The 25,103-nt window shown below is 41.4% G+C and overlaps 1 protein-coding gene across 6 annotated transcripts in view; it reads right to left on the bottom strand.

Annotated features, from left to right (window-relative positions):
* The window catches only part of LOC123762255 (carbohydrate sulfotransferase 11), a 48,547-nt gene that overhangs the window by 6,000 nt on the left and 17,444 nt on the right, over nt 1-25,103 (bottom strand). For 4 of the 6 annotated variants that reach the window (XM_069324720.1, XM_045748652.2, XM_045748654.2 and 1 more), the window contains exons 3-5: nt 4,972-5,189; nt 2,728-2,827; nt 1,694-1,819 (exon numbers count right to left, since the gene is read on the bottom strand). In XM_069324720.1, the coding sequence (XP_069180821.1) occupies nt 1,694-1,819; nt 2,728-2,827; nt 4,972-5,189 (444 nt within the window). Of the gene's footprint in view, nt 1-1,693; nt 1,820-2,727; nt 2,828-4,971; nt 5,190-7,079; nt 7,183-7,362; nt 7,577-25,103 lie in introns of those variants that run through there. The other 2 variants (XM_069324729.1, XM_069324736.1) reach the window with 2 other exon arrangements.

The following is a 25,103-nucleotide window of genomic DNA, read 5'->3' as shown; positions in this document are numbered from 1 at the left end:
TGCTAGGTAACAAGAGCATTCAGGGTGAAAGAAACTTTGCCCATTTGTTTCTGCCTCGTGCGGGAATCGAACCCACGCCACAGAATTACGAGTCCTGCGCGCTATCCACTAGGCTACGAGGCCTCCTCATAGCTACGATGTTGTGCCAAGATACAAATGGCTGGCAATCACTAATCAAACTGTCAAATCGTCAAAGAAATGAGAGATGCTTGTGACACTAGAATATACACAAATAATACATTTTTCTGCCAGCTACTCAGCTGGCAGAAAAAATGTATTATTTGTGTATATTCTCGTGTCACAAGCATCCTCAGAACAATGTGCTCACATGGACAAGTGAAGTAATGGCTGAATGCACCCAGTGAGCAGCAAACAAATGCCTACATACCTGTCTGATGTTGCAGTGGACAGTAAATAATAAAGAAGTAAAATCTGAGAAGTTAATCCACTGTTTTGCACCAAGGAACATACAAGCCCTGAACAAAGTAAATTACAGTCAAGAAATACTTCAGGGGCCACTCAAAGACCTGTAAACACACTCCAAGGCCTGGTCTGTTAACAGGTTATTAAACACAAGATTAAAAAGTCCCAGAACAATAAAACCCACAGTTAAATCACTGAAATCCAGTTGACACCTACTAAACTGGCAGTTAAACTAACAGGTAAACTAAACTCTTTGACAGTCACCTATGATGCCAAGGAAAGATTAGGAAGGGCTTCAATATTTTTTAAATGAATATTGAATAAATGAATTTTAAATGAACTTTTCCTGATCATTTTGGATTGGAATGAGTATTCTTCAGTGACCCCACATAATCATAACCCTACAAGCACGATCTGAAAGTTTTTTACGAGGCTGGTGCCTGAATAGCATCGTGACTGACTACGGTCCTGTCCAGACAACAGATCTGATCTTAGCCTTCAAACTGTGCACCAAGTTTTAGGTCCCTTTTTAGGTGGACATAAAACAAACCAAAATTATATATATAAAAAAAAAAACTCTTTAGATCATAAAACATTTCTGATGAATGGAAATTTTTTTAATTTAGTTTACCTTAGTGAGGAAGAAATGTTTTCGTCATTCTGAATATTAATTTCATGCAAATTATTTTAATTGATTTCTCATTATCACAAATATCTTCCTGGCCCATAAAAGCTCTTGGAATTCTGCATAGCATTAATGTTTCCAAAGAGAGGCATTAGTAAATGGATGGTGCACCTGTAATGGTGGCAATTTTTTAATAATGCCCAGGAAGCTAGCTAAGGCTTTCAGGATTTTTTCCTCCAAGTTGACAAACGATTATTAAAGGTTTATAGTGTAGAGTAACACCGCAGATTATTTTGTAACTTTGAATATAATGAGGCATATTAAATCATTCACAAACGACAGGAGCACCATGGGTCTTGTTTAAAAATAACAGCAGAAGCTTACAGCTGAGAAAAAAAAATCATCAAAACATGATATACAGGAGAGAAGGCAGGTATACGTTGTTGATATTTGAATGCTTGTTTGAGGACTGCTGAGTAAATTTGTAGGAGTAAGGATTACTGTACAGTATGTCAGAAATACGGGAAAGAGCCTTCAAGTTTTCAATACATTGGTGGTATACCTGCAAAATTAAGATTTTTATCAGTACTTGTACATGTATAATGAAGCCTTGAAACAAAAATTTATTAACAGCTAAACACTAACCATAAACTTCATTGTAGTTGGTATGGTACGCTTTAACAGAGCAGTAGTCAAGAGTGGGTATCTTTCTCTTAGCAAAGCATGCTTCCCTGCCATATCCTTTGATGATATATCTTGCACTCCTGCTATCTGAAAGAACACATGTAATTAAATAAAATCCCCTTTTTACTTAAAATTTATCAAAGGTTCCCCATATACAAAGCCTGTAACTCACATGGTTCAAGTTGGTTTATCATGTGGGCTGTATGCCTTATTGAACATCAAACTTTTGTCACTCATGTGACCCAGTTCCATTTTAGGTAGATGGTTAGACCAGTCTTGTCTTATCTCCATCTTACTTTATTTTTTACGACTCACTATTCATATTTTTGTCTCCCTCATTTTAAAACTAAATTTCAGGCACATGGAAGATAATTTTCACTGCATTACCAAGCTGTGATATATTAATAATGACAATCCTTATATATAGTACTGTACTTTCAATCTTTCTTGATCTTCCTTTTGTAGCACAAGAAGACTTTGCTAGTTACTTTTTAGATCTGGTCTTAATTGAACAAAAACTTATTGCAGGAAGGCAAGTAGCTGGCCAAGGGAGACTGAAGAGCCTATAAGCAGGCTTCAGGACCCCAAAAACGGGAAACCATAGCTTCCAATGATTCTTTAATTTTCCATAGAATACACTGTCATTTTACTCTTTCTGGAAGCTTTTGGGTCAGAACAAGCAACATACATGTATGTTCTGACATACAAGCTTATGTCAGAACTCCCTCTTGTTGAGGCATCACCTACTGTGGGGCCCTCTAAGATTACTTTTTTTTAGGATCAATAAATGTACAAAACATTCTGATATTATCTATAATTACTGTCTACTCTGCCTCATAATGAATGCCATGTCAGGTGTGTTTTTCCAGATATGAATCCTAGTTGTATCAGTTACAGTATTGGGATTTTTTTTAACTCAATTCTACCATCCACCACCTTTTACTCCATGTCCCCCCCCCTTTTTTTTTCTTGTAAATCAAGGCCATTAGACTCACCTCAAGAAATGCATGAAGCCAACTAGTGCTTGCTGCCTTAGGAACCTTACACCAAGTAAGGCCATGCTGCTGATCCACAAACATCTGATGAAATGTTGACCTGCAGAATAGTTGTGCCCTGTTAGCTGAATATTTAATTCTCAGTTTCACTAGAAACAAAATCAAATTTAAAAATATGCACTTGTAGTATAATTTCAATCAATAGCAGCAAAGTGTATATTTTTCAAATAATGCATGACTGAATTAATGCATTAAGGCACAAATTTATTGTGAAAATTACAGTGGCAATTTGTATTTCATTAAAATTTGCAGCACAAATGGCCAAAATATTACTAATTTGGCATATAACAGTGAACATTTTATGACTGGTCAGATACCTGGTTTATACCTGAATGAGGATCTGGGCATTTTTGTACTCCCCAAGCCTGGCCAGGAGCCAGACTTGACTTTTGAGAGCTTAGGTGGGTCAAAATTCAACATTTACCATTTCTTATCTCCAGCAGATTTAAGACTGGTGTTAAGACAGTGTTATGCTGGGTTCCCAGTCATATTGGTGTTACCTTAAACATGCAAATAATGCCACTAAGGAGGCTATCTGCACCTGTCCTATTTCACCAAAAGGTATTCCTTATTCTGATTTTTACCCACTCATTCATTCCTCTATCCGAGACCACTGGCAGGGTCAAAATAGTAACGGGAATCGACGAAATTGATAGGGAAGAATTCATGAGACCTGGAACTTCAAGAACAAGAGGTCATAGATTTTATCAAAGCTGCAGAAGAAATATAAGAAAATTCACTTTCGCAAACAGAGTGGTAGACAGTTGGAACAAGTTAGATGAGAAGGTGGTGGAGGCCAAAACTGTCAGTAATTTCAAAGTGTTATATGACAGAGTGCTAGGAAGACGGTACGTACACCATGAATATAGCTCTCATCCTGTAACTACACTTGGTAATTATCTAAGCTAAATAAAGTTTCCTCGACTTATAGCTTAATATGACATTGTACACTGACCATCATACAATATCTAGACTAGATGATGCCAGCTATTCAGGGACAGCCAACTTGACAGGGGTCCAAAGGATTTCTCATTCTAGCTGCCCTGTTCACATCATCGTGTTGGGCCTTGTGCATATCATTCGCCTTCATCTGGACTGTGGAAACAACCGAGTTACAAACAACTCGCATATTGAACCATACCGATTCTGTATGGTTCTGAACATCCCATGATTCACAAGCCTCTGCTGAACATCCGATGTTATTAAATTCTTTGTTGCTGGTTATAGTCAAGTTCTTTTATGTATAATATTATGTATCCTGGTCATTCTGTCACTTCTGAAGTGTGTGAAACACTGGGAGATAGACTTCCCTTTCCATTATTTAACCATAGGAGGGAAGAATTACAGCATAAGGGGCAGTGTGCTCCTGCATTTATTACATAATCCTTCAATTCATTTATGCACTATGATGAGTATATATTTACCTAAGTGTAGTTACAGGATGAGAGCTACGCTCGTGGTGTCCCGTCTTCCCAGTACAGTACTCTGTCATATAACACTTTGAAACAAAGACTACTAGGAAGACAGGACACGAGTGTAGCTCTCATCCTGTAACTACAATTAATTAAATACAGTACTCATATACCCGGTAATTAAATACTCATCACAGTGCAAAAATAATGAATTGAAGGATTATGTAATACAGGCAGGAGCACACTGTGTTAACTATAAAAAGAAAGCTACAGTATTTATATTTAGGTTTTATGATCTTAATTCCAGTTAAGATCATAAAACGCGGATCAGCTGATCCGCTAATGTTGATAGTCTATGCATAGACTTGTGCCACATCATTTCTTTGAAGCAGAGTGGTTCAATTAGGTCTTGCAATAGTGTGTTGGTTTTACAGTACAGCATTGATACTGTATGTGAATATGGCTGATAAATAATAATTATATTATAGTATTTTATTTTCTATACTTCAAATTTTGTATATGGAGGAAGGGGGGTTTGGAAAGCATTTCATAGTTAATAGAAAGGTTTTAGTCCAATGCTCATTACATTCTAGCACACATGCTTGACATGTGTTACAGTGAGTGGCAGCCAGAAGCACCAGCAAAATATACACTGTCTTTTGTTCAGTATTACCCAAAATAATTTTTCCCCTCACCCTCTCTTTTCCCCTATTCTCTCTCCTCAGTGAACATGTTCCCTCTCCTGAAATACTGTAAATTAATATTTTCTCACCTTTTATTTAGCTGCCAAAGTCTCTCTAGCTGTGACTGTGAGAGATCTGTCTTGTCTCTAACTATCTCATCCTTAATCTTGTCTCCTGTGACCGTGCGGCCAGTCTTCAGAAACTTGGCCTTAGTAGAGTAAGCCCCCCATGCAGTGCACACCTCCTTAATGCGAGTCTTCCTCTGCTGGAATGCAACCATCTGGATTTCCTCACCTGCCCGCAAAGTCTGTCAACAGTGAAAATAATAAATGTGGTAAGTACAGTAATTATCAAAAGAAGGCACCAAGCCAAAATAAATGTGGTGCTTGCTATCTTGTGATCAAGTAGCTGTAATACCAAGCTCGGGAAATGTAGCAGTGGGAAACATTACTGTTTGTTTAATATCACTTCCTCTTTGTTTCTTGATTGGTGTTTTGGGGTTTTCATGTCTGATTATGTCTGTGCCTAGCTACCTGCCTGCATATATATTTTTTTTACCTGGCTTTTATAGGGCAATTGGTATAAACTACCAGTTGGACAATTACTACAGTATTGCAAATACTTAATACAATTGCCATATTTGACATGAATGATAGGGAATAGGGTGCATTTATCGTGGGCAGATTCATGTGAAAGTATTGCGAGGTTTATGCAGGTAAGTATAAGGAGAAAACACTAAGCTGGTATGACTATAATAGCACTTAGAGCACACACTACTTGCTTCTTGTACTTACGGACAAGAAGCAAGCAGTTTCAACAGAGGCCTTTTTTTATTATTTTGGAGTTTAAACTGCAATACGAGAATATAGTCACAGTACAGGTATGTGCTGGGAGAGAGGACAATTGTAAACCTGTTAAGCTTGTATAGCAGAGGAAAATATTTTGAATAATTAAACTTTAAGGAATGTAAGTAGTAATCTCAAGATGATATTAACAAAGAGATAAGCATAACCATAATCTAAATTATAAAAGGTATACAGTACTACAGTGTAGGTCTGTAAATACTGTACTGCACAGTATTGTAGCATGCAAAAAGCTGTATTCAAAGTCTGATGCTTCTGGACTCCCCCCTCTTCACATAGCTCATCATCAACCTTACCATACAGTACTAGTTTTCCCCGGAACATGACCCATCAATTGGTTACCCTCCAGTACCCTAAACTGTTCACCTCTGTTCATTCAGCAGTAATTGGGTAATACAGTAATTATTATTACCATAATTAATTATTACCCAATTATGCTGGGTGAGCAGGAGCAAACAGTTTAGGACTGGCACCCAGTCGCTCCTCAAACTCGACCCAGAGACAGGTTAGTTTTACCCTACTCTTAAGCCGTGTCATTGCAACAGCAGTCATTCAGTAAGAGAGGAATGGCAGGTCCGGATAAAGTTCTTGGTCGATCAGCCAGTGGAGCCAGGCTACGTCCATGTGATTATGCTTGAAAGGCTCTATGGCTGAACCCCGGCTGGAGAAGCAACAATATCATATACGGCTGGCATTAGGATGGTCAGAAAGTCTAAGGAGAGATACCTGCGCCTTTGCTTCAATAGGGAGTAGGGGGAGGGGAGGAACATTGAATGGACCAATGTAGGGGATACTAGGTGGAGTTACACGAATCATGCCAGCACTCCTGTCCCAAATAAGGTTAATCATTGATGTTGATGTGCTGTACCGAATCACTCCTAGACGTCTTAAATACTGGTCAAGGTTTTTAGCTGGCACATCAGCACCCTCACTGCGATCCATCTCTAAAATGTATTCTATCCATTGTTGGATAGAATGGACTTGGTCCGAGAACGGGTTGGGGTGGGACAGAAATAGTTGAGGCTCATTTCCTTTCACCTAACAGTAAATAGGTACCTGAAAGTTAGGCAACTGTTATGGGGTTGCATCCCAGTGAAGGTCAGTAGTTCTCCTTATGGGGGGACCATGATACAAACCTAAATGCTATATATATACACACAGGCTTCTTGGCCCCGACAACACGTATTATCATCATGCCCGGAACCAATAATTTTTTTTTATTAATACATCTGCATTTGTGCATCTGCTCTAGACTATATGAAGGGCAGTACAGTGTGTCAAGAACTAGCTACGTGATGTTAAACACCCTCATCACACAGGATGGTTAGTCATACAGGGCAATGTGATCAGTAGTCTGCACTGTCAAACTCTGGATGCATTATGGCTAACGCGTTCACCCGTGCATTCCCAACGTTATAAACCGTTATACTAAATTGCCCGAACCTAACCTATCCGAGGACCGACGAACAGAAAACGGGACATCACGTCAATTTTGAGAGTCGCTACCATTTAGTACATTAGATTTTGGCCTTATGAGAAATTGTACGTCACAATGCAATATACTACTCAGGAGAACGGGTTGATCGGCAATCATGATGCACGGGCACCTTCCCTTACCAATATTTCGTGATGAACACTCAAAGCCTGGACCAGGGAAAAAGATTGGCGTATATCACAAATAGTATTGTCGAAAACATGTCCCCCAGATCATTAGTGAAGAATTAGAGGAAGCCGCAGTAGCTAGAAGCGCTAGACTAACACTGGACCGGGTGAAGAAGTCGGTCATCTCTAGTGGACAGACGAGTCAATGGCAGAGGCAGCGGCTTGTGGGCCTGGTCTAACAGGCTTCCTCGAACATTGTCATTATTAAACTGCCAGACACCAGGAAGCGTACGCCGCCCCATGCCATCTGACAGCCCTAAGTTGTAGTCCATTCACGACCTCATTGTTAGTAAGATCACACATTACCACCAAGATACTTCAGATGTACAAAAGTACGGGTCAGCCTTGCCATATGTTTAAAACTATCAAAAAATAACTGCAACTTACCTTACAATTGTGAAACTTTGTGGTGTGGATGTCAGTTGTGGGGGAGGGGGTGGATGGCGATTGTGGGGAAGGGGTGGATGGCAATTGTGGGGAGGGGGGTTGATGGCAATTGTGGGGAGGGGGGTGGATGGCGAGTGTGGGGAGGGGGGATGGATGACTGTTGTGGGGCGTGGCAGTTATGGGGGGTGACGGTTATGGAGGGGTGGTTTTTAGTTAAAGTCAGGGTTGGTTATTATTTGAATATACTGTATCTAAGCCTACCCCACTGAGCAGGATATCCGTGTAATATTTGGATTTCTAAGAAAAGTTTGTGGGGAGGGGGACTAAGATACGCTATGAAAACGTTGTGAAGATATATAGCCTAAAATTACATATTTCCAAACGATTATGGAAGTGTAGGTGTGGTGGTGAGAGGCAATTGACATAAAAGAGAGGGATGATACGGGCAATTTACGGGCTCACCATAGCCCGTGCTATGGTGAGCAGCAATTATCTTTATGTTATGACCGAAACGCTCTGCATATTGTGGCTTCATATAGTGTAAATTACCTACAAATTATCCACTCAAATTTCGCGAAGAGTAGGTGCATCTTAGGCACAGTCAGACAACATTGTATGAACATACGTGGCTCTTCAACCTCCTTCCACCTATTACCGGAAATATTTCCGGAAATATTTAGGTGTTTTCAAGGGGAACTGAACAAATTCGTGCTGAATCAGCCAGATTATGATGGACATGAGTCTGTGGGCTGACACAAGCAATAGCCTGATTGATCACGTTATCACCAGAAAAGCTTAGCCCTGGTAATGCGAGTAAAACTCTTGAAAACGTCTACGGGGAACACACATCATTCAAATCAGGGACAGAGAAGGTAAGAGGGGTGAAGGGCAGGGAGTGTGGGGAGGTGCAGGAAAGGTTATGCTAGGGTAGTAGATGGGATGAGGCGAGGCAGCGGGTTATGGTGGAGTCGAATGCAGTGGAAGACGAAGGTGTTGAAGGAGGTCAAGGTACATCCGCAACGCCTCGGGCTCATGACTATTCGGGAGGCGTCATTCTAGTCGTGTTTCCAGTTCCTGGCTAGAGCCTCTCATGCCGTTTCTCTCTACATGGAACTCACTATATTTTCCTATGCTGCTCAGTATCGTCGCGACCATTTAAATATTGATTTTGTTTACTTAACATCTCTAAAACATGAGATGCGAGTCTAATCTACTTACCCCACACTAGCAAATTTTGGGTGGAGTACTAGAATATCTTCCAATATCCGTGAGTGTATGAAGTAGGTACCGAGTTCAGAGTATCTTATGCCATTTGGTCTACAATGGTAACTGTTGATGAGAGAGTTCCCTAGATCTTGTTCGCAGAGATGACAAATAGAGTGTTCAGTGTTAGGGGATTCATCACCTCCAACTACCTGCCTAAGTATCCATATCCCAGCATAATGATGGCAATTGCAACGTCACAATGGAATGTCTTATGTAAGTGCTCCAGTAGCGTGCTGGAAGTTCACTCTTGGGTCTTTGACCTTCTCGTCAGTGTCGCGTCGCCTGCGAACATTGTTATGTACTATACGATACTACCACTTCCCAGAGGTTGTTTATATCACGCATTGTAGTGGTAAAACACTTCTCTTCCCCCACCCTATCCAGAAGCTGTATTTATTACCAGCTAGTAATAATATACATTCACACTCGTTCGCATTAATTCACACCTTAAAATTAAGGGACTACACAGCAAATCAATAAGAATAGCTTAAAAGCAAAATAAATATAATGAAATAGGAGAGAAAAAGAAAAGGCATACTTCTCTACTCATCAGGTTCACACTAAATATTAAACAACCCTGATTTTTACATTGATTTACCTGAGGGCCATTAATACTAGTGTCCTCGACGAGGACAGGAAGCCGGCGGCTAGGGTAATCATGATAGCCTAGCCTTCAACAGCTTAGGCTGTCCCCGCGCCTTCAACAGCTTAGGCTGCCATCACACCTCAACAGGTGGATGGCGCCGTTACGTTGACCACAACACGACACAAAGATCCAAAGATAACATTGTTTGAGGCAGATTGTCAACATACAGCAGCATCATGCAAGTTAACTAACGCAGATCACAAGGGAATATTGCGGTCGTTTGCACGGGTTTCACAAAAATTAGATTACCAATATCGTAAAAGCAAATAGATTATGAAGAACATCCCCACCCCCAACATCCTGCAAGGACCAACCCGACCGTCTGCTTCTCTCATTATTTTACATCAAATGCACGCCACCCCACCACCATTATCTTCCTCCAGTGTGCACCATGCACGTCCCCGTCTTCTGTATTTGTTCTCAACCCAATTAAAACATCAAATTCCAGCAGCACGGCAGAAAATGTTATTAGATAAGATGACACAGCGTCAGGCAGCAGACGAAGAGACAATACACGATACTAAAGCCAGTTTACCGGAGGATAGATAAGAGCGCCAACTAACGGTCTGGCCCAACACCGGCCCCATCTCATGACCATGATATATACATGTATAAAGCTTTAACAGGGCATCGTTGTCAGGTCTGGTGGACGTTGTCACATTTTAAGATTTTTTTGGCAAATCCACCCTAATGGCTACAGTGACATCATCCCTAGTACACAGTATACATGTAAATTCAACAGATACCAATTCAATAATAACTTAAGATTCGTAATTAAAACTTACAGGAAGCAACATAACCAGAAACTGGCAGTTACCAAACTACTACCTGCTGGAAGTAGGTGTTTTTATTCGTCTTGTTTCTGTGCTGTACGTTTGCACTGGTGTTTTAATTATTACTTTACATGTTGTTTATTATTTTGTTTTGTTTTTGTTGTGTATTGTGCTTGTCCTGTTTATGTTTTCTGTTATGCATCTTGATGTTTGTTTTGTTTATGATTTGTTTTGCGATGTTAATGTGCTTGCTTGTTTGACAATTGTTTTCTATTTTGTGTCTTGATGTCTGTGTTTTTCACTGCATTTATCGTGTTTGTATTTTGTTGTACTGAGCTGTCGGCCCTTCTGGCCGGTGGTCTATTGTTTTGTTTTGTTTTGTTATGTTTTCTGTGTTTTTTCTCGTTTTTATTGTATTTAAATTGCATGGTTTGCATGTATATATATATATATATATATATATATATATATATATATATATATATATATATATATATATATATATATATATATAAAAACCTGCTGGAAGCAACGTAACCATCAGTAATCAGTACAGTATCCCAATATGCATTATTCATAACGGAGGGTCGGCTGCAGCAAACTATACATGGCAATAATTACGAAATCACAGCAACGTTAAAATTTACCTCGATCATTTCCAATCCGCACACTAGTAACTTATACTAGGAATTTTCCTCAGACTCTGAAAGGGAAATGTTATTTCTCATACGTAAGTCTGAAGCAGGCATTCAAGTATTCCTTGCGAGCAGTATATTCAGCCCGTTCCCACGGTTTTACAGTTGTCCAATTTGAAGTGGTTTAACCTAACCAAAAGTGTTCGAACCTACGGTAACTCACCTATCCTATCGAGGATTAGGAAGTGTCCTAGGAAGTCTCAAATTTACAGTTTTATTATTTTTTACCAAAGTACCGTGATTAGTGATGCTGTGGAGGATAGAGTAAATTAAACCTCTTAATAAGGTATAAGGGCAGTTCTAATGATAAAAGCGACCTCACCTTGTGTCCTACCCAAGCGTATCACACCTACTTACACTGTAACATTATTATGCAACCTTCTGGAGGTCCGTCACCACACGCGCCAACAATTTTCATGGATTTCTGTAGTGTTACCTTCATGACGGCTCCAGGCCAAAATTGGTAAAATTTATATTTTAACAAAACCAGCTCTGGTTTAGCAATTGTTCTCTAGCTCGAATAAACAAAATATTAATCGGTTAAAATTGTCGGTTCAACTTTGCAATTGGCTTGTTATACTCTTCACAGTGTATAGACCAGAGATAAATACCCACTCTTTAAATTATTACCTCGTTTGGGAAGGGGATCAACTAAAACACAAACTCTTAACTTTCTTACCTTTCATCCTATTCTTACCTTTCATCCTATCCTTACCTTTCATCCTATTCTTACCTTTCATCCTATTCTTACCTTTCATCCTATTCTTACCTTTCATCCTATTCTTACCTTTCATCTCTTCGCATTCTGTTACATGCTCCTCACCATGCATCTCATTTCTTGCCTTATTTATTCGTCCCTTCCATTCTCTTTTCTCACCATCTGGTCACCATTTGGTCCGGGAGACATCTCCCGTCACGCTGGGTGCAGTCGCACCTCCACAGATCTCCAGTATCATTTATTGATACTGGTGATGGCTCAAAAGGGCCACCACTTACGGGCTATTCATGCCCGTGCCACCTTTTGGGTGGCTTAATCTTCATCAATCAATCTCTTTTCTGACGGGAGACATCTCCCGTCACGCAGGGTGCAGTAGCACATCCACAGATCTCCAGTATCATCTATTGATACTGGTAATGGCTCCAAAGGGTTACCACTTACGGGCTATTCATGCCCGTGCCACCTTTTGGGTGGCTTAATCTTCATCAATCAATCATCAATCAATCTCTTTCCTCCCAGCCCCTCTCCTGTGCCAGGTAAGTCCAGTACGGGTTCACCATAGCCTGTGCTACTTGGAACTTTTTGTTCCAGGTGGCGAATCTTAAACATCAGCTCTCTTTCCATTTACGGGCTATTCATGCCAGTGCCACCTCTTGGGGTGGCTTAATCTTCATCAATCAACCCTCTCTCTCCCACGGGAGACATATCTCCCGTCACGCAGGGTGCAGTAGCACCTCCACAGATCTCCAGTATCAGCTCTTGATACTGGTAATGGCTCAAAAAGGACAACACGTGCCACCTTTTGGGTGGCTTAATCTTCATCAATCAATCTCTCTTTCCATACAAATACGACACCTACTCGGTACAAGACCTCATCATGGAGGCCACATCTCCAAACTCCAACGACAGCACGGCCATGTCAACTTGCAGCAAGTCTCGCCCAAAGAAAAAAACGGAAGACCTAGAGGTTTATTAAACAAATCCACAAGGGTTCGTAGGTTCGAAAGCTCATCACGGCCCTTGTGGATTTGTTCATTTGATGCATCACGCTATTGTGATTTCTGTGTGTAACCTAGAGGTCTACACTAACCCCACCCGCTCCATAATTGGTACAGCAAGCCCTCCGAAGAAGGGCTGAAGATCACCATGAAGACCCCCATCCATCCACAGATCTCTAGTATCAGCTACTGGTACTGGCAATGGTTCAAAAAGAGCCTCCAAATACGTTCTATTCATGCCTATGCCACTTTTAGGGTGGCTTAATCTTTATCAATCCATCAATCTCTTTCCATCATTTTTACGAGCTATTCATGCCCGTGCCAGCTCTTGGGGGCTTAATCTTCATCAATCAATCTCTTTCTATATATACAGCCCCGCTCCTGTGCCAGATAAGTCCACTACGGGCTCACCATAGTCCGTGCTACTTGGAACTTTTTGTTCAGAATGGCTGAATGTAAGAACAACAACTCTCTTTCCATTGTCCAACTTGATAATGGTCCTGGACGGTCCGAAACGTCGTAGTTTCTTCTTTTTCTGAGGTGTGGTTTGGTCATCACATCTTCAACCACATTATTATGAGTCTGACTCCTCATCTGCTTAATTTCCTCATTACAACAGATATTTTCTGATTAATAACATACCTTTCAACACATCACAGAGGTAGGAAGCAAAGTCCTAGTTAATTAATATTACATGACTACCCGAATGGTAAAATATATATATTTACAACGTTACAATGAAAGGACTCGGTATTGGTGACGACATATTTTTATCTGGTAGTGATACAGCAACGGTCTTGAGCAACGGGATCCGTCACAGCGCGTGTATCTATCAGTGACCACGGGGAGTGAGGCCTTGCAATTTATACCCTGCCTACTGGCCTCCTTGTGCATGTTGCTTTATTATTTAACTATCCTGTTGCGTATGACTGCTTCGTTAGACTCTTCTGGGGTAAAGCTTCGGCTCCTGGTTCCCGCCACCAAGCTTCCAGCTGACCTTTCCATTAGTGCCTTATTGTGTTTTAGATGACAATTAACATTGTCATCAAGTGTGATCATTATATGCAGTGCACTCCACGTACATGGAGCCTCAGCGCACACCGTAAGGCGCTATATTGACCTCTCATACATGTCGACAGTCTAAGTAGGGCGTGAGGGCGTGTACATTCACCTCTCGTAAAATGAAAGCCTGAGGCAGGGCAGGAACACGTCAGGCCCAACTTACCGCCGACATTCAACACATTTCCAATGTTACATATTCTCGAGGTTTTAGATATTTCTGAATGTCTTAGATTACAACAGATTAGTCTTAAGAAGAACACTATCAATGGGAATCTATTAATTAAAAGGGAATCGCTATTTTTAAGGGATCGCTCGTTATATTAAGACTACGGCCGTCACTACTAGTCCGCAAAGTTGTTCCTAATTCTAGGAGACCGCAACCAGCCTAGAAGTCCAACGGTACAACCCACAAGTAGTTAACCAAGACTCTAGACTTGAATTTCAAACCAACTAGCTACGCCTAGTACCCAACCACTAATGTTATTTCTTTGCCAACGATCTGCCTGCTTGGTAACTCAAGTGTTCCTTGCGTCTTCACGAGATTACCTCAGATTCTAGCTCCTGGGGGCCGCCTGACAACGCCCTCAGAGATAACACACAGATCCCACGGTTCTCCCTGCCTTGACAGTTCAACATAAGGACTGCTGCTGCGAATTATAGTGATACGCCTGCATCTCTGAATCGTTTGAAATAAATGCTGAGACTATTCCTCCTAAAACTTTAACACTTAGTTGACTATAGTCTCTTGCAGAGTCAATTAGTCTAACACAGAGTGCTTAGGGAATTTAAACCATCTTTTTATATACTTACTGGGTGAATGGGATTCCTTCTACACTTTCTTCGTGAATTACAAGGGAAAAATATATGTACTCATAAAATGCTCAAAGGATCACAGGTAATGTCCAAACAATTCAAGATCTGTCTCAAAATTAATCATGGGAAAGAATATATAAAATACACAGGAGATAATTAACAGTAACTATTTAATAATGTCAATTACTTACCCTAAATTGTAGTAACATCCTATTCCTTCAGAGGCATGGTATATGGAATACAAACTGTACAGGGAAACTCAACAGAAGTTTACCTTGTCCACTGCCTCTCAGCCGGTGTTGTGGCCTGCTGATTGATCCTCCCCCCCCCAAAAAAAAAATGCACTCCCAGTTCACACTAAAAAAAATATTCTCTCCATCCTTCGAGGTGACGTTTCTGCTCTACCCATAAAAGCTCTTGCCCTAGAAACTTCACCCCTTTTCTAGGTCTACACCCAATCAATTTGAACCAGGTCTAGGGTCTGGCTAAACCTTGGCTCTTGTCCAATGAAGAAACTTTAAAACACCAGAAGGCGGAGTTTTCCCACAAAACTGGATACTACTGACAAAGCCCACAGAGGAGAGAACAATTAAAACTATATCACTTTTAACCATGTAGAGAAGGGGCGGAGAAGGGAGAAGCGAAGAAGGAAGATAAGGGGGAAGAGGGGAGAAGAGAAGAAGGAAGGGAGAGGGGAGGAGGAAGAGTGTGCAGAGGCCTAACATGGAGAGGTCTGGCCATTACATCACAATGTGTAGTGGGTGAAGGTCCTATCACCTTCGTCTGCCTGTGATCCTATTACATATTTATATTTCAAATATCAAAATTATGCAAAAACGTCTTGACCAACACATACAAATTAGAAAGACACTGGGAGTCTCCAGTACTGTAAGAGCACTGAATTGAGGGAAACAATACATAACATGGTACTGAGAGTCATCGTAAGAGGGGCTACATCAGTGGTCAATGGGGGCAGGCACGAACACCATGGCTTACCAGTAGTATCCATAACGAGGGACCACTGCTACCTCTTCCACGACCTTGAACAAGAATTGGTAATGACATGCCTGCCTGCCACTATAATTAAGCACCCTTTTCAGCGCCTTAATTACAACCCCACTCCTGTGCCTGGTAAGTCCACTTCGGGCTCACCATAGCCCGTGTTACTTGGAACTTGTTCCGAGTAGCTGAATCTATAACAACAACATAGGACAGTTTCTTTACGTTGGGAACGCTCGCGAGAATGGGCTGCACCACGAGCGTAGCTCTCATCCTGTAACTATACACTTGAGTAACTACCTCCCCGCACGTTCTCCATTTGTCACCGTTAAAAATGCAACTGTTTCACTGTTATTATGTTGTAGTTTTAGTTTCAGCTACTCGGAAAAAAATTCCAAGTAGCACGGGCTATGGTGAGCCCGTAGCGGACTTATCTTTCACTGTTAAAAATGCAAGCGTTTTATTTGACCAGAAACGTAAGAGCCCGACCAACCCGCCTAACCTATCTAAGCTGATGTAAACAAATATATATTTACTATTTCTGCCTGCAAGATCGAGCTGTTAGCTCGTGGACCCCGCCTTTCTAACCGTCGGTTGTCTAAGGTGGCCGGTGGCTGAGCAGACAGAACACTGGATGCGTGATCCTGTGGTTCCGGGTTCGATCCCGGGCGCCGGCGAGAGACAATGGGCAGACTTTCTTTCACCCTGATGCCCCTGTTACCTAGCAGTAAATAGGTACCTGGGAGATAGTAAGCTGTCAAGGGCTGCTTCCTGGGGGTTGAGGCCTGGTCGAGGACCGGGCCGCGGGGACACTAAGCCCCGAAATTCTCTCAAGATAACCTCAAGGTATTAATTAACTCCCGACTTATTTTGGTCTATCATACCTGCTTCATATATGTTTCTCTAATACGCACACATCCCCAGGATGCAGTCCGTAGCAGCTGTGTAACTCCCAAGTACCTAATTACTGGTAGGTGAACAGGTGCATTAGGCGAGAGAAACTCTACCACTTGTTTCAGCTTCGGTCAGAAATCAAACCGGGACCCTTTGTGTGTGTGTGTGTGTTTGTTTGGACAGGAACATACATCAGCAGTGACAAGGCTCACGAACCAGTCATCGCCTGGACCGGCCGGGTCGTGGCCACGTGGTGCACGGTGCAGCTTTCCTTCCCCCCCTTTCCACACGACTCTTCACTCCTTCCCGGTACCTAACCCCTCCCCATAAACTATTCTTTACACTATTCCATCTACACATTACACTATTCCATCTACACTTTACACTATTCCATCTACACTTTACACTATTCCATCTATTCATCATCCTATTATGCAGGGAGTGGCGCACATCTATGGGCCATCCAATACAGTCAGCAGACTTCTAGACGTTACTGCTGCTAGGATTAGGCTTGGCTTCAAATACCTTGGGAAGCTTGCGCCACCTGCTGAAGCAGATCTCACCTAAAGTAACAAATCCACAAGGGCCGTGACGAGGATTCGAACCTACGTCCGGGAGTATTTGTTCATTTGATGCATCAGGCTATTGTGATTTCGTTGTGTTCTGACCTTATTTTGAATTTTGTAGCTAGCTCATCAAGATTGTAACTTGCTTAGCTAAATGAATTGTGGGATTCAGTCCCTGAGCCCATTATGTGCCTCTGTAACCCTTTCCACTACCGCCCACAAGATGGGTATGGGGAGCATAATAAATGAACTAAACTAACCTATTTGGTATATTTTAGAGATTGTTCCATTTCAAATGTTTAAGAAATGTGTATTTGTAAAATGATGTACTACTAGAAATCTTGGCCAAATATCCTAACTGCAAGTATATGACTGCAAACTTCCAACCGCCGCCCATTAGGAGCGTGTAATGGTGAATGCCTATTAAACTATATATAACTGGCTCGCCACATGCATAAATTGCTCAACTTAATGACTTGTGGTCCAGTTCTTGAACAAATTATGATATAAAAGACTACCGATATATACATTAAACTGTATAACTAGCTTCTTAAGATTGTAATTTAGTTAAGTGATTTTTGTGGTTCAGATCCTGAGCCCATTATGTAACCTTTTCCACCACCGCCCACGTGATGTGTATGAGATGCACAACAAATGAACTAAATACAAACATCCCCTCACCGCCCCCCCCACACCACCCCTAACCTAAACCCCTTCCACAACTTACCCCAACTTCACACCCCACCAACGGTAACATGACCCTCCCCCCCCCACACCCAGTACAAACCACCACAACCACAAAACTAACCAATCCCGTTTACTCATCTTTTACGTCAAACTCTGAAGCAAGGTTTCCAATCCGGGTCAAGTTACGATTAATTAGCGTTCTTATCCATGTGCACCACATGTACACACACCTGAGTGTACTGGGAGAGGAAGCGTGAGGGGGGGGGGGGGGGGCGGGTGTTCCGTTACACAAGTCAAGGCTCGACCCTTCACCAAAATGAACAAGAATCTGCACAATCGAAAAAGTTAAGGGAATAGAAAACATTTTACAGAAGGCATAAAAGGTTTTAATCTGATTTACGCACCTTATAATTTCTTAATATATTTTCATTTTAATTTCTTCATATATTTTAATTAATGTGCTAAAAGCACATTGTACACATGTACCGGGACACTCAAAGGGCCCCGGTAGTACAGTCGGCTTCGTTCTCGACGCACTATCGAGAATTCCGGGTTCGAATCTAGGCGGGAGAGAAATGTTTGGGCACATTTCCTTTCACCTAATGCCTCTGTTCACCCAGCAGTGGGTAGGTATCCAGGAGTTAGCCAGCTTGTTGTGGGGTTGCATCCTGTGCGAGGTTAATTTGACCCTATGAGAGGGGGGGCCTTGATAAAAGCCATACATGTGTATGAATACTCTCTGGCTTCCTGTCCCATGACAGTGAATTATTGAATTATATAGTTCTAGAATTATGAATAAATTCCAATTTATAAATAACGTGACAAAGTGATAAGACATTTCAAGCAACGACAGTTTAAACGGTTCAATTTCCACACAGTCAAACATTACTATAACATTACAACAATCATGTAATGTTATAGTGTGTCATTGACTTTGTCCACACACTATACATTATATGTGATGCTGACTCCCATACACACTGAACTGCCAGAGGTACCTGTAGGCAAGTCTTAGTCCAGCTGTGACATCCACTGATTTTGTTGCTTGCGCAATATAAATGTTTTATGTGATACATTGTCACACAATGCATCCGATAACAAGAACATAAGAACAAAGGTAACTGCATGACCCATACGAGGCAGCTCCGATTTATAAGCACCCAATCCCACTCATATACATGTCCAACCCACGTTTGAAACAATCGAGAGACCCCACCTCCACCACGTTACGCGGTAATTGGTTCCACAAATCAACAACCCTGTTACCGAACCAGTATTTACCCAAGTCTTTCCTAAATCTAAACTTGTCCAATTTATACCCATTGTTATATGGGTATATAATATATTTGGTTTTGTGAGAAGAGGACATATTTGTTATATTATATTATATTTATAGCTTATAAAAAATGTAAAAAACTATGGAAAACCAACAATCGACTTTAGAATGGTCCAGGACGGACTGAAACGTCGTCGTCCCTTCACTTTCTAGTGTGTGGTCTGGTCAATATACTTCAGCCACGTTATTGTGACTCATCGCCTGTATATGGAAAACCAAGCCACAACTTTAGACTTCAAAGAGATGCTGGGAGTAGCAATAGAAGCCGATTCTTCTTGTGGGATGAGTTGGGGTCGACTCTGAGCTGCCTATGACGGTATCATACCACAGATATGTCAGCCTGAAAAGTTGAGTGAGGCTAGCCCCAAGTGTCTGGCCTCCAACCTTGGGAAGACAAATGGCCATATACTCTTTTATATATAGATATTTCAACAATATCACGATTCGTTGGAACTAAACACAAAGACGTCAAAATTTAGGAGTTTCTGTAACATTAAATTCTTCAATTATCAACAAACATTTAATCCCTTTTTCAATTATCACCACCTTCCAACACCCCTATGATCCCCTCTTCGACACTAAATAGCGTTGAGCAGATATGACTTTCCCCAAGCTTACCATAGTGAACCTGAAAATTGCATTTAATTATGTCTTACTCACTCCTCGAAGCCTTTTATGCATTCATTCCTTGCTCTCCGTTGCCGTTTATACATTCATTCCCCCTCCCACCGAGCCTTGAATGGCACAGCGCTCAAGTTCCACACAGTGCTTGTGACCTGCTTAGTCCATTCTGAGATCATGTCAGCCAGTACCTCCCTGCTGTCGCCGCACGAGGCTTCAGGCGGGGCACCGATGCCTCACCCAGCTAATACATCTCTGGGGAGGGATCTGCATGCCGAGAAGTGGGTGATGTGCGGAGGAAGTTACAATGGGATGTATTCACCTAGTGTTGCTTGCGGGAGTTGGGCTCTAGCTCTTTGGTCCAGCCTCTCAACTGTCGATCAACTGGTGTACAGATTCCTGAGCCTGCTGGGCTCTATCATATCTACATTTGAAACTATGGAGTCTCCCTCCACCACATCACTGTCTAATGTGTAGTGGTATACAAGGTTCTGAATGATTCTTTACACACGTTTCTAAAGGCAGTTCTTATGGTGGCCAATTTAGAATATGCTGCTGCTGATATCCTTTTCTTGTGGGCCTCTGGGGACAGGTTCGGTGTGATATCAATACCCAGATCTTTCTCTCTACTTGACTCTTACAGGATTTCTCCTCCCAGATGGTACCTTGTGTTCGGCCTCCTGCTCCCTTCACCTAATTTCATAACTTTGCACTTATCCGAGTTAAACTTTTGTAGCCATTTTCAAGACCATTCCTCCAGTTTGTCAAGATCGCCATGTCGATGATTAAAGGTGGCTCATCCATTTACAATCATGGACGACTGAAAATTTCCCATAAGAATTAATAGCTTCCTTACATACCGAAATCTTAATCTCTTATTTGCAAACCTTATTAAAACGTTACTTAGAGCTTATTAAACGAGCCTGAGCCCTATATTATAGAGGGCTACGTTTCTGAGGCCCTTGTTTCTGACCAACAATAAATTTAATTCGCATGTCATTTAGGATTTTTTTTTAATTTGATCTAAGTGATCAACACAAAATATTTGCTTTCCAAAATGTTTGCACAACACTTGTAAATGTGCTCTAAAGTAGGTTCAAAGGTAAAGCTTGTCCAGTTCCTTTCCAATTGACGGGATAAACGGAGCTCGGGGTAAGAGAGGGGATAAGCGTAGCTCAGAGGGAAAGAAATGGAGTTTGAAAAGAGGAAAAAACTCCCTCCCCCTAAAAATGTAGTATTACGAAGAACTGAAAAAATGCTAGAAACTACGGAAAACACATCACTGATTTCAGATCATTAAAATCATAGGAAACGCTATCAGTGTCGATATATCTTAAAAGATGGTACTGGGGTTGATTCCAATAGCTATGATACATAACACATGAGGGGGGGAGGGGGAGGGTATCTTGGAAAGTTGGGAAAGGCTAGACCTAAGCACCTACTTCGGACAAATATTGTTTTATCGATACAGATATGTACAAAACGTGGGAGAGGGTGGTGAGGTATATGAGAGGGAGGGAGGAAGAGGGAACATTGTGGGACGGATAACTGGGAGGCTTAAGTAAAGCAGGTTGTGGGAAGGGAGGGGGGCGGATCAGTTGGACTAGGTCTAGATGGTGGGAAAGGATGAATGTGTGGAGTAGCGGGGTGGAGACAGAGAGCGCCAGAGGAAGAAAAGGAAGAGGTGGAGATGCAAGAGGAGTAGCGGCATTGGGACAGAATCAGGCGTCGAGGAGGGAGAAAGGCGGAGAAGTAAAGGTGGATGTAATGGGATTTTTTATTTTATTTATATATACAAGAGTTATTACATTTTTGTACAGCCACTTGTACGCGTAGCGTTTCAGACAAGTTTCCTATGTTCCCCGGAATACGACCCCGCGAAGAATCTTAACCAGGTACCCATTTTACTGTTGAGTTAAACAGAGGCTACAGTTAATGATTTGCGCCCAGTAAATCCTCCCCGGACAGGATACGAACCCAGGACAAAGGGCTCACGGAACGCCAGGCGAGCGTCTTACCACTACACCACGGAGACTGCAAAAAAAAAAAGGCTGCATATGGAGCCTGGGAGACAATAGGAAAAGAATTGTGATCGGAGGATATGCACGAGGCATCTCGACCTGCACCGGTCTAGACCAGAGGAGGAGGAGGGGGAGGGGAGGTAAGAGAGAGCCGGAGGGAGGGAAGGATGCACAGTAATACACAATTCCGTATGCGACTCTTGGATGGCCTGTCCTCCATCCTATCTGCTGCGTCTACAGAGTACAATGACCACCACTGCCCCCTCCTCTCTAGCCTAGACTCCTGCTGGTTCCAACTATCCTCTCACTGATCTTTTCAATATTTTAGACATGTGACCTTACTTTTATGCACAATGGCATGACAAGATCGTGAGTTATCCATGAGAAAAAAAGGAAGCCATACAATGGGATCAAACCCGCGTGTGATCAAATTTCTATGGTAGTGTTAATTTCTATGTTTGTATGGGGTGCACAATAAAGTACTGTACTCCAAGACTCATTGTACTGTAAAGTACTGTACTCATTGTTTATATAAACGACCTACCACAATGAATATAAAATTATATGCAAAGCGTTTCGGGCAGTCCTGCCCGAAACGCTTTGCGTAATAGTGGCTTTAGGCATTGTATGTACTAGCTCTATCTATAAAGCCAACAAACTTTGTAAAATCTCTTTATGTATGTACCTTACCTAAATAAAAATTATTATTATTATTATTATTATTATTATTATTATACAATTGTCATGAACTTCAAGAAAACCTAAACAAAAGTACGAAGCAACACTTGGCAAATGGAATTTAATGTGAATAAATGCCTCATTATGGTATGTGGAATAGGAGATAATAGGTCTCACACAACCTATAAATTACGAACTGTCACCTGAGGGCCACATAAAGAACATTGTGTTAGGCCACATTAACTCTGGGCACAATCAAAAATTATTATTGTGCGAGGAGCGTATGCTGGGTTTTCTAACTTTAGACACTCCTTTAAATGCACGGATGGCGATATATTAAAAAAAAAATTGATATATTTTGTCCTTTGCCAGACCAAAACTGGAAAATGCTATTGGTGTATGGTGCGCAAATGTCAAGCAGCACATCAATAAATTGGAAATATGCAAAGACATTCAACTAAATGGTTTCCGGAAATAAATAAAAAGGAGTTACGAAGAGAGACTGGAGGTGTTAAAAGTTACCAAAGCTAAAGGATAAAAGAAAATGAGACAATATTATCACTATGCAGAAAATACCAACCGGGAATCGACAAAATTGACAAAGAATAATTAAAAACAGCTGCAACTTTAAGAACAAGAAGCCAATTTCAAAGTAAGGACACAAGTCTGTCGAAAAACATTAGAAAATTTACTTTTATAAACAGTGTGGTAGACGGCTGGAACAGGTTAAATGAGGTGGTGGTGGAGGCCAAAACCGCCAGTAATTTCAAAGCGCTATATGACAAAGAGTGCTGGGAAGACAGAACACCACGAGCGTAGCTCTCATCCTGTAACTACACTTAGGTAATTACATGCACTAACAGGCGCGCGCGTCGGTATCCACACGTAGGTGCACACGCAGGCAAGCGCACATGTGTGCAAAAAAATATCCACACCTTCATCAAGTAACCTGGAGCGCCGAGGGTGGGCATACCTGCCCAACTTCCTTATCTGTTCAAAGCAATATTTACCTCACGCAGAGGACAAATTGTGCTAGAATACAAAGGTGGCGCAAGCACGGGTTATTGGATGTCATCAGCCCCACAATAAAAATTTGCCTCTATAACACGTAAAATTTATATATTTTATATATATTATAATACATATATATTTTATATATATTATAATACATATATATATTATATATATTATATTATATATTTTATATATATATATATATATATATATATATATATATATATATATATATATATATATATATATATATATATATAATGGCCAGTAGTTAACAGAAGTATTTAATAGAATCAGTAAATATAAGTAGTTTATAGGCCTAGCAGCAGTTAATAGGTGTAGAAAAAGTTTGAGTAGCAGTAGCCAAGTGAGGTACCATAACAGTGGTTACCTGCGATAGTTGCAGCTAGTTAGCATAACAATTCAAGGAACCACAGTTTCATCCCGGGTTAGAGCGACAGTCTTGTTTCAAATTCGGCATAAATTAGTTCCCAGGGAATAGGCTAAACATGTCTGTTGCGTGGTGTCGCAAATGTCCAGCCGCGTGAGGGCGTACACACAACTGTCTCACTGTCTGCCATGCTGACTCCTGCTACACGACTCTCAAATACTTACCGTCCCAGCACTGGGAACACTATCATCAGAAGCAGTGCTACGGTCAGCAGTAGCACATGACACAGCAGCAGACACAGTCCAGCCTCACATGACATTAGCAATAGTAGTAGCTCATGACAGTTTAGCCTCACGTGATAAAGATAGCAAGCAGCAGGGTGCGAGAGATCTCCTTTACCGGTTTACTAAACCTGACCTGGTAGGTGACGAGTCATTCTCTTAACCTCATCTTGTTAAACCAGCTTGCCAAGGCACCTACCTACCTGCTCAAGGGCTAAGGTACAACCTCTTTGTCGGACCTGCTTGCTAAGCCACCTGCTCAAGGGCTAAGGTACAACCTCGTTGTTCGGCCTGCTAGCCAGAGAACCTGCTCAAGGGCTACGGTACCTACCTCCGTGCCTTGCGTGCTTGCCAAGGCAACTGCTTGCAAAAGGATCGACTCATTCTGCTTGCTATGGCCCTTGCTTATTCTCTGAATTACAAGGATATACAGTTGGTGGCGCCATCAGTACGGCGAACACAATCACATGTTGCTTGATCATGCCTTTAAAATTCTGCTCTTGTGGAGGTTTATATGCTGGGATACAAGTGGAGGTTTGTACGTACTGCTTCACTGCCTTCTGACCGTGTTCACACAATTTCTCCTATTTGTCTAATTTTTCTGACTCAAAATATTCCAGCCCGCTCTCCAATATGAATGTATTTATAATATAATTAGACAAAATGAAATAATAAACTTCTACACATCAAGCAATCTATATTCTTGGCAAAATACTGGTAAACACTCACAGGTAAAAAGTATTGCGCAAAGCCCTAACCAAAACCTAATATACAACACTTATGGAGTATACGTTCCTGTACTAGGCTTCGATTAAATTAGATTTAGCTCGTTATCTTCACCGAAGCGAGG

Source organism: Procambarus clarkii, chromosome 2 (assembly GCF_040958095.1).
Source record: "Procambarus clarkii isolate CNS0578487 chromosome 2, FALCON_Pclarkii_2.0, whole genome shotgun sequence".
NCBI lineage: Eukaryota > Metazoa > Arthropoda > Malacostraca > Decapoda > Cambaridae > Procambarus > Procambarus clarkii.
The sequence above is the reverse complement of the archived record's forward strand: the minus strand, read 5'-3'. Positions and strand labels throughout refer to the sequence as shown.